The sequence below is a fragment of the Tinamus guttatus genome, unplaced genomic scaffold, assembly GCF_059628265.1.
Source record: "Tinamus guttatus ecotype Peru unplaced genomic scaffold, ASM5962826v1 Tinamus_guttatus_pri_ptg001818l, whole genome shotgun sequence".
NCBI lineage: Eukaryota > Metazoa > Chordata > Aves > Tinamiformes > Tinamidae > Tinamus > Tinamus guttatus.
The window spans coordinates 1-10,544 of record NW_028290352.1 but is presented as its reverse complement, the minus strand read 5'-3'; the positions used below and the strand labels follow the sequence as shown (position 1 = coordinate 10,544).

The 10,544-nt window shown below is 68.8% G+C and overlaps 1 protein-coding gene across 1 annotated transcript; it reads left to right on the top strand.

The window, feature by feature from the left end:
* Nucleotides 1-2,159: 2,159 nt before the first annotated feature.
* On the top strand, nt 2,160-10,168 carry LOC148590038 (CAP-Gly domain-containing linker protein 3-like; the record flags this gene model as incomplete). Its single annotated transcript, XM_088539544.1, has 4 exons — nt 2,160-2,211; nt 4,441-4,602; nt 7,417-7,535; nt 9,977-10,168. Coding segments are annotated over exons 1-4 (519 nt in total), but the record flags the coding sequence as incomplete, so codon positions are not given.
* Between the last annotated feature and the right edge of the window lie 376 nt (nt 10,169-10,544).

The following is a 10,544-nucleotide window of genomic DNA, read 5'->3' as shown; positions in this document are numbered from 1 at the left end:
TGGAGGGAATCAGGTGTCCCCAAGTTGTCCCCACAGCGTCCCCAGGGTGGCAGGGGGTCCCCAGGGTGTCCCCATGGTGTCCCCAAGGGGGTCCCCATGGTGGCAGGGTGTCCCCAGAGTGTCCCCAAGGTGTCCCCAAGGTGTCCCCAAGGTGTCCCCAGGGTGGCAGGGGGTCCCCAAGGTGTCCCCAAGGATGTCCCCAGGGTGGCAGGGTCCCCAGGGTGTCCCCAGGGTGCTGGAGGGGATCGGGTATCCCCAGGGTATCCCCAAGGGTATCCCCAAGGGTGTCCCCAAGGGGGTCCCCATGGTGGCAGGGTGTCCCCAGAGTGTCCCCAAGGTGTCCCCACGGTGTTCCCAAGGGGGTCTCCAGGGTGGCAGGGTGTCCCCACAGCGTCCCCAGGGTGGCAGGGGGTCCCCAGGGTGTCCCCATGGTGTCCCCAAGGGGGTCCCCATGGTGGCAGGGTGTCCCCAGAGTGTCCCCAAGGTGTCCCCAAGGTGTCCCCAAGGTGTCCCCAGGGTGGCAGGGGGTCCCCAAGGTGTCCCCAAGGATGTCCCCAGGGTGGCAGGGTCCCCAGGGTGTCCCCAGGGTGCTGGAGGGGATCGGGTATCCCCAGGGTATCCCCAAGGGTATCCCCAAGGGTGTCCCCAAGGGTGTCCCGATGGTGTCAGGGTGTCCCCAGGGTGTCCCCAGGGTGCTGGAGGGGATCGGGTGTCCCCAGAGTGTCCCCAAGGGTGTCCTCAGAGTGTCGCCAGGGTGCTGGAGGGGATCGGGTGTCCCCACAGTGTCCCCAAGGTGTCCCCAAGGGGGTCCCCATGGTGGCAGGGTGTCCCCACAGTGTCCCCATGGTGTCCCCAAGGGGGTCCCTAGGGTGCTGGAGGGGATCGGGTATCCCCAGGGTATCCCCAAGGGTGTCCCCACGGTGTCCCCAAGGGGGCCCCCAGGGTGGCAGGGGGTCCCCAGGGTGTCCCCAGGGTGCTGGAGGGGATTGGGTGTCCCCAGGGTGTCCCCAGGGTGTCCCAAGGCTGACAGGGTGTCCCCAAAGGTGTCCCAAGTGTGTCAGGGTGTCCCCAGGGTGGTGGAGGGGATCGAGTGACCCCAAGGTGTCCCCAAGGATGTCCCCAGGGTGGCAGGGGGTCCCCAGGGTGTCCCCAGGGTGCTGGAGGGGATCGGGTGTCCCCAGAGTGTCCCCAAGGTGTCCCCACGGTGTCCCCAGCGTGGCAGGGGGTCCCCAGGGTGTCCCCAAGGGTGTCCCCAGGGTGCTGGAGGGGATCGAGTGTCCCCAAGGTGTCCCCAAGGGTGTCCCCAGGGTGGCACGGTGTCCCCAAGGGTGTCCCCATGGTGCTGGAGGGGATCGGGTATCCCCAGGGTGTCCCCAGGGTGCTGGAGGGAATTGGGTGTCCCCGCGGTGTCCCCAAGGGTGTCCCCAGGGTGTCCCCAGGGGGTCCCCAAGGGGGTCCATAGGGTGCTGGAGGGGATCAGGGGTCCCCGAGGTGTCCCCAAGGTGTCCTCTGGGTGTCCCCAGGGTGCTGGAGGGGATCGGGTGTCCCCAGAGTGTCCCCAAGGGTGTCCTGAGGCTGACAGGGTGTCCCCAAAGGTGTGCCCACGGTGGCAGGGTGTCCCCAGGGTGTCCCTAGGGTGCTGGAGGGGATCGAGTGTCCCCAAGGTGTCCCCAAGGGTGTCCCGAGGCTGACAGGGTGTCCCCAAAGGGGTCCCCACGGTGTCCCCAAGAGGGTCCCCAGCGTGGCAGGGTGTCCCCAGGGTGTCCCCAGGATGGTGGAGGGGATCACGTGTCCCCAAGGGTGTCCCCAGGGCCCCAGGGTGTCCCCAGGGGGGTCAGGGTGTCCCCAGGGTGTCCCCATGTCCCCGCGCGTGTCGCGTCCCCGGCAGATCCTGCGGCGCGGGGGCCACGTGGACGACCGCGACGGCCTCACGGACATGACGCTGCTGCACTACGCGTGCAAGGCGGGCGCGCACGGCGTCGGTGGGCGGGGCTTCATGGGGGCGGGGCTACGGAGGGCGGGGCTTGAACGGGGGCGGGGCCTCGCGGACATGACGCTGCTGCACTACGCGTGCAAGACGGGCGCGCACGGCGGCGGTGGGCGGGGCGTCATGGGGGCGGGGCTACGGGGGGCGGGGCCTGCGCGGGGGGCGGGGCCTCGCGGACATGACGCTGCTGCACTACGCGTGCAAGGCGGGCGCGCACGGCGTCGGTGGGCGGGGCTTCACCGGGGGCGGGGCTTCACCGGGGGCGGGGCCTGCGCGGGGGGCGGGGCTTCACCGGGGGCGGGGCTTCACCGGGGGCGGGGCTTCACCGGGGGGCGGGGCTGCGGGGGGCGGGGCCTGCGCGGGGGGCGGGGCCTCGCGGACATGACGCTGCTGCACTACGCGTGTAAGGCGGGCGCGCACGGCGCCGGTGGGCGGGGCCTCGCAGGGGGCGGGGCTTGCACGGGGGCGGGGCCTCGCGGACATGACGCCGCGGTGCTGCACGTGCGACGTCGGGGGGCGGGGCCTGCTGCGGAGTCGGGGGCGGGGTTTGACCCGGGGGCGGGGTTTGTGTCCTGGGGCGGGGCTGGCGCGAGGGGGCGGGGTCTCTGGTCCCCTTGGGGTCTCTTTGGGCTCCCGATGTCCCTTGGGCTCCTCTTGGTGTCGCTCGGTCCCCTTGGGGTCCCCATGTCCCTTAGGGTCCCCCTGGGGGTCCCTGGGTCCCCTTGGGGTCTCCCTGTTCCTTGGGGTCCCCTTGGGGTCCCCCTGTCTCTGGTGTCCCCTTGGTGTCCCCCTGGGGTCCCCATGTCCCTTAGGACCTCCTTGGGGTCCCCTTGGGGTCCCCATGTCTCTTGCTGTCCCTTTGGGGTCCCCCTGTCCCCTGGGGTCCCCTTGGGGTCCCCCTGCCCCTCAGGGTCCCCTTGGGGTCTCCATGTCCCTCGGGATCCCCTTGGGGTCCCCGTGTCCCTTGGGGTCTCCTTGGGGTCCCTGTGTCCCCTTGGGGTCCTCCTGCCCCTTGCTGTCCCCCTGGGGTCCCCATGTCCTTTAGGGTCCCCCTGGGCTCCCCATGTCCCTTGATGTCCCTTTGGGGTCCCTATGTCCCTTGGTGTCCCCTTGGGGTCCTCATGTCCCTTGATGTCCCATTGGGGTCCCCATGTCCTTTAGGATCCCCTTGGGGTCCCCTTGTCCTCTAGGGTCCCCTTGGGGTCCCCTTGGGGTCCCCCTGTCCTTTAGGGTCCCCTTGGCGTCCCTATGTCCCTTAGGAGCCTCTTGGGTGGCCTTTGTCCTTTAGGATCTCCTTGTGGTCCCCATGTCCCCTGCTGTCCCCCTGGGCTTCCCATGTCCCTTAGTGTCACCCTGGGTGTTCTCATGTCCCCTGGGTGTCCCCATGTCCCCTTGGTGTCCCCTGGGTGTCCCCATGTCCTTTAGGGTCCCCTTGGGATCCCTTTGGGGTCCCCATGTCCCTTGGTGTCCCCTTGGTGTGCCCATGTCATCTGCTGTCCCCTTGGGGTCCCCATGACCTTTAGGGTCCCCTAGGTGTCCCCATGTCCCCTGGGTGTCCCCTGGGTGTCCCCATGTCCCCTGACCCCGTGTCCCCCTGGGTGTCCCCATGTCCCCTGTCCCCCCTGACCCCCCATGTCCCTTGGTGTCCCCTGGGTGTCCCCATGTCCCCTGACCCTGTGTCCCTGTGTCCCCAGGTGACCCCGTGGCCGCCGTCCGTCTGTCCTCGCGGCTGCTGGCGCTGGGGGGGATCCCCATGTCCCCCCATATCCCTTAGTGTCCCCCATGTCCCCTGGGTGTCCCCATGTCCCTGGGTGTCCCCTGACTGTGTCCCCTGTCCCCAGGTGACCCCGCGGCTGCCGTCCGTCTGTCCTTGCGGCTGCTGGCGCTGGGGGGGTCCCCATGTCCCTGGGTGTCCCCTGGGTGTCCCCATGTCCCCTTTGGGTCCCCATGTCCCCTGACCGTGTCCCCAAGTCCCCAGGTGACCCCGCGGCCACCGTCCGTCTGTCCTCGCGGCTGCTGGTGCTGGGGGGATCCCCATGTCCCCAGGGTGTCCCTTGGGTGTCCCCATGTCCCTTGATGTCCCCATCTCCCCTGGGTGTCCCCATGTCCTTTAGGGTCCCCTGGGTGTCCCCATGTCCCCTGACCGTGTCCCCATGTCCCCAGGTGACCCCGCGGCCGCCGTCCGTCTGTCCTCGCGGCTGCTGGCGCTCGGGGGGGATCCCCATGTCCCCCCATGTCCCTTAGTGTCCCCCATGTCCCTAGGTGTCCCCTGGGTGTCCCCATGTCCCTGCGTGTCCCCATGTCCCTGGGTGTCCCCGTGTCCCCTGACCCCGTGTCCCCAGGTGACCCCACGGCCGCCGTCCGTCTGTCCTCGCGGCTGCTGGCGCTGGGGGGGGACCCCTGGGTGTCCCCATGTCCCCTGGGTGTCCCCTGACCCTGTCCCCTGTCCCCAGGTGACCCCGCGGCCGCCGTCCGTCTGTCCTCGCGGCTGTTGGCCCTCGGGGGGGACGCGGCCCTGCGCAGCCGCTGGACCCGCATGAACGCGCTGCACTACGCGGCCTACTTCGACGTCCCCGAGCTCATCCGGACCCTGCTGAGGGCCGCCGGGCCCCGCGGTGGGAACATGGGGACATTGGGGACATGAGGGGGATGAGGGGACACGGGGGGACACGGGGGTAATGGGGGATGTGGGGGGTAATGGGGGTAATGGGGGCTGTGGGGGTAATGGGGGATATGGGGCACTACGCGGCCTACTTCGATGTGCCGGAACTGATTCGGACCCTGCTGAGGGCCGCCGGGCCCCGCGGTGGGGACATGGGGACATTGGGGACACGGGGGACACGGGGGTAATGGGGGATATGGGGGGTAATGGGGATATGGGGGATATGGGGGTAATGGGGGATATGGGGCACTACGCGGCCTACTTTGATGTCCCCGAGCTCATCCGAACCCTGCTGAGGGCCGCCGGGCCCCGCGGTGGGGACATGGGGACATTGGGGACATGAGGGGGATGAGGGGACACGGGGGGACACGGGGGTAATGGGCGATATGGGGGGTAATGGAGGATATGGGGGACATGGGGGATATGGGGCACTACGCGGCCTACTTCGACGTGCCGGAACTGATCCGGACCCTGCTGAGGGCCGCCGGGCCCCGCGGTGGGGACATGGGGACATTGGGGACATGAGGGGGATGAGGGGACACGGGGGGACACGGGGGTAATGGGGGATATGGGGGGTAATGGAGGATATGGGGGACATGGGAGATATGGGGCACTACGCGGCCTACTTCGACGTGCCGGAACTGATCCGGACCCTGCTGAGGGCCGCCGGGCCCCGCGGTGGGGACATGGGGACATTGGGGACACTGGGGACACGGGGGGACATGGGGGACATGGGGGGTAATGGGGGATATGGGGGACATGGGGGATATGGGGCACTACGCGGCCTACTTCGATGTCCCCGAGCTCATCCGGACCCTGCTGAGGGCCGCCGGGCCCCGCGGTGGGGACATGGGGACATTGGGGACATGGGGGGACATGGGGGACATGGGGGTAATGGGGGATATGAAGGACATGGGGGATATGGGGCACTACGCGGCCTACTTCGACGTGCCGGAACTGATCCGGACCCTGCTGAGGGCCGCCGGGCCCCGCGGTGGGGACATGGGGACATTGGGGACACGGGGGGGACGTGGGGGACACGGGGGACACGGGGGTAATGGGGGATATGGGGGGTAATGGGGGTAATGGAGGATATGGGGGACATGAGGGATATGGGGCACTACGCGGCCTACTTCGACGTGCCGGAACTGATCCGGACCCTGCTGAGGGCCGCCGGGCCCCGCGGTGACACAGGGGGACACTGGGGACACGGGGGGGACGTTGGGGACATGGGGGGTAATGGGGGTAATGGGGGACATGGGGGTAATGGGGGACATGGGGGATATGGAGCACTACGCGGCCTACTTCGACGTGCCGGAACTGATTCGGACCCTGCTGAGGGCCGCCGGGCCCCGCGGTGGGGACATGGGGGACATGGGGACATGGGGGGGACGTGGGGACACGGGGGGGACGTGGGGGACATTGGGGATATGGGGGACATGGGGGACATGGAGGGTAATGGGGGACATGGAGGTAATGGGGGATATGGGGGATATGGGGGGATATGGGGGGACACGGGGGGACATGGGGGACATGGGGTTAATGGGGGACATGGGGGGACATGGGGAGATGTGGGGGGACATGGGGGATATGAGGGGACACGGGGGACATGGGGGGCAATGGGGGATATGGGGACACGGGGACATGGGTGACATGGGGGACATGGGGGGATATGGTGGGACATGGGGACACGGGGATATGGGTGACATGGGGGATATGGGGGGATATGGGGAGATATGATGGAACTTGGGGACATGGGGACATGGGTGACATGGGGGGATATGGGGAGATATGGGGAGATATGGGGGGACATGGGGACACGGGGGACATGGGGGGATTGGGGGATAGGGGGGACATGGGGGGATATGGTGGGACATGGGGACACGGGGACATGGGGACATGGGGGAGTATGGAGGGATGGGGGGGACATGGGGGGATATGGGGGACATGGGGGCACTCGGACGCCGGGGCCCACGGGTGCCACCCGCCCATGGGGTGTCCCGGCGCGGGGCCGTCCGTGCGGGTGGCCCTGTCCCTGTGCTCACTGTCCCCTGTGTCCCCTGTGTCCCTGTCCCCATCCCTGTCTCCATCCCTGTCCCTGCCCCCTGTGTCCCCTGTAACCCGTGTGTCCCTCGTCCCCCCGTCCCTGTCCCCATCCCTGTCCCCGTGTCCCTGTGTCCCCCGTGTCCCCCGTCCCTGTCCCCGTCCCCCCTGTGTCCCCCGTCCCTGTCCCCATCCCTGTCCCCTGTCCCCATCCCTGTCCCCATGTCTCCCTGTGTCCCCCCTTGTCCCCCCATGTCTCCCTGTCCCCCTGTGTCCCCCCGTGTCCCTGTCCCCGTGTCCCTGTGTCCCCATCCCTGTCCCTGTGTCCCCCCATGTGTCCCCATGTCCCCATGTCCCCTCGTGTCCCCGTGTCCCCATCCCTGTCCCCGTCCCTGTCCCTGTCCCCTGTCCCCATCCCTGTCCCCGTGTCCCCCCGTGTCCCCCCGTGTCCCCTGTCCCCATGTCCCTGTGTCCCCCCATGTCCCCATGTCCCCCTATGTCCCCCCATGTCCCCCCGTGTCCCCATGTCCCCATGTCCCCCTATGTCCCCCCATGTCCCCCCGTGTCCCCTGTCCCCATGTCCCTGTGTCCCCCCATGTCCCCGTGTCCCCCCATGTCCCCATGTCCCCCCATGTCCCCCCCATGTCCCCGTGTCCCCCCATGTCCCCGTGTCCCCCCGTGTCCCCTCGTGTCCCCCCGTGTCCCCATGTCGCTGTCCCCGCAGTTCTCCACTCCACGTGCAGCGACTTCAGCCACGGCACCGCCCTGCACATCGCGGCCTCCAACCTGTGCGTGGGGGCCGTGCGCTGCCTGCTGGAGCACGGGGCGGACCCGGCACGCAGGGTAGGGGACAATGGGGACATCGAGGGGACATCGGGGACATTGGGGACATTGGGGACATCGGGGGGAATGGGGACATCGGGGACATCGGGGGGAATGGGGACATTGGGGACACGGGGGACACCGGGGGGGATTGGGGACATCCAACCTGTGCGTGGGGGCCGTGCACTGCCTGCTGGAGCACGGGGCGGACCCGGCACGGAGGGTAGGGGACAATGGGGACAATGAGGGGACATTGGGGACATCGGGGACATCGGGGACATCGGGGACATCGGGGACATCGGGGGGAATGGGGACATTGGGGACACGGGGGACAATGGGGACATCCAACCTGTGCGTGGGGGCCGTGCGCTGCCTGCTGGAGCACGGGGCGGACCCGGCACGGAGGGTAGGGGACATTGGGGACAATGAGGGGACATTGGGGACATCGGGGACATCGGGGACATCGGGGACATCGGGGACATCGGGGGGAATGGGGACATTGGGGACACGGGGGACAATGGGGACATCCAACCTGTGCGTGGGGGCCGTGCGCTGCCTGCTGGAGCACGGGGCGGACCCGGCACGGAGGGTAGGGGACACTGGGGACAATGAGGGGACATTGGGGACATCGGGGACATCGGGGACATTGGGGGGAATGGGGACATTGGGGACATGGGGGGCAATGGGGACATCCAACCTGTGCGTGGGGGCCGTGCGCTGCTGCTGGAGCACGGGGCGGACCCGGCATGGAGGGTAGGGGACAATGGGGACATCGAGGGGACATTGGGGACATTGGGGACATCGAGGGGACATGGGGACATTGGGGACATGGGGGGCAATGGGGACATCCAACCTGTGCATGGGGGCCGTGCGCTGCCTGCTGGAGCACGGGGCGGACCCGGCACGGAGGGTAGGGGACAATGGGGACATCGAGGGGACATTGGGGACATCGGGGACATTGGGGACATCGGGGACATCGGGGGGAATGGGGACATTGGGGACATGGGGGGCAATGGGGACATCCAACCTGTGCGTGGGGGCCGTGCGCTGCCTGCTGGAACACGGGGCCGACCCCGCCAGGAGGGTAGGGGACAATGGGGACAATGAGGGGACATTGGGGACATCGGGGACATTGGGGGGAATGGGGACATTGGGGACAATGGGGACATCCAACCTGTGCGTGGGGGCCGTGCGCTGCCTGCTGGAGCACGGGACCGACCCCGCCAGGAGGGTAGGGGACATGGGGACATTGGGGACAATGGGGGGACATTGGGGACATCGGGGGGAATGGGGACATTGGGGACATGGGGGGCAATGGGGACATCCAACCTGTGCGTGGGGGCCGTGCGCTGCCTGCTGGAGCACGGGGCGGACCCGGCGAGAAGGGTAGGGGACAGCGGGGACATCAAGGGGACATGGGGACATTGGGGACAATGGGGACATCGAGGGGACGTTGGGGACATCGAGGGGACATGGGGACATCGTGGGGGGTTGGGGACATTGGGGACATCGAGGGGCCACTGGAGGCGAGGGAGGAGACATGGGGACAGCGCGGGGGTGCCCCATAGCCCCCCTGGGTGCCCCATAGCCCCCCTAGCCCCCCATGCAGCAGCCCCCAAGCTGCCCCATAGCCCCCCCCGCGCTGCCCCATAGCCCCCATAGCCCTGGTTGCCCCCCAACCCCCGTTGCCCCCCAGCCCCCCATAGCCGCCCCATAGCTGCCCCATAGCCGCCCCCCACGCGGCGCTGAGCCCCCCGTCCCCCCCATAGAACAGCAAGGGGGCAGGTGGCGGCCGACGTGGTCCCCGAGGCGGCCGACATGGCCCTGGGTGCCCCATAGCCCCCATGCAGCAGCCCCCCAAGCTGCCCCATAGCCCTGGGTGCCCCCCAGTCCCCCAGCTGCCCCATAGCCGCCCCACACGTCGCTGAGCCCCCCGTCCCCCCCCATAGAACAGCAAGGGGCAGGTGGCGGCCGACGTGGTCCCCGAGGCGGCCGACATGGCCCTGGGTGCCCCATAGCCCCCCAGCTGCCCCATAGCTGCCCCATAGCCACCCCACACGTCGCTGAGCCCCCCGTCCCCCGCCATAGAACAGCAAGGGGCAGGTGGCGGCCGACGTGGTCCCCGAGGCGGCCGACATGGCCCTGGGTGCCCCATAGCCCCCCAGCTGCCCCATAGCTGCCCCATAGCCCTGGGTGCCCCACAGCCCCCCAGCTGCCCCATAGCTGCCCCATAGCCACCCCACACGTCGCTGAGCCCCCCGTCCCCGCCATAGAACAGCAAGGGGCAGGTGGCGGCCGACGTGGTCCCCGAGGCGGCCGACATGGCCCTGGGTGCCCCATAGCCCCCATGCAGCAGCCCCCCAAGCTGCCCCATAGCCCTGGGTGCCCCATAGCCCCCCAGCTGCCCCATAGCTGCCCCATAGCCGCCCCACACGTCGCTGAGCCTCCGTCCCCCCCCATAGAACAGCAAGGGGCAGGTGGCGGCCGACGTGGTCCCCGAGGCGGCCGACATGGCCCTGGACCGCGCGGAGGCCGCGGCGGCCGCCCGGGCGCTGCGGAGGCTCCTGCAGGAGGCCGAGCCCCCCCGGTGCCGCCTGCCCCGGGCCACCCTCCCCAACGAGGACAACCTGCCCGGGGGGGTCGTGCTGGCGGAGGCTGGGGCTGCGCCTGGGGGCGCGCGTGCGCCTGCCGGGGGACAAGGTGAGAAAAAATGGGGTGAAAAAGGGGGTTTTGGGGTGAAAAAATGGGGTTTGGGGTGCATTGGGGTGCATTGGGGGGCACTGAGTGTATTTGATTGCATTGAGGTGCATTGGGATATGTGGGGTGCATTGGGAGGTATTTGGGGGGCACTGGGGTATTTGGGGGGCACTGGGTGCTTTGGGGCGCCTGGGGCTGCGCCTGGGGGCGCGCGTGCGCCTGCCGGGGGACAAGGTGAGAAAAAATGGGGTGAAAAATGGGGTTTTGGGGTGAAAAATTGGGGTTTGCGGTGCATTGGGGTGCATTGGGGGACGCTGAGTGTATTTGATTGCA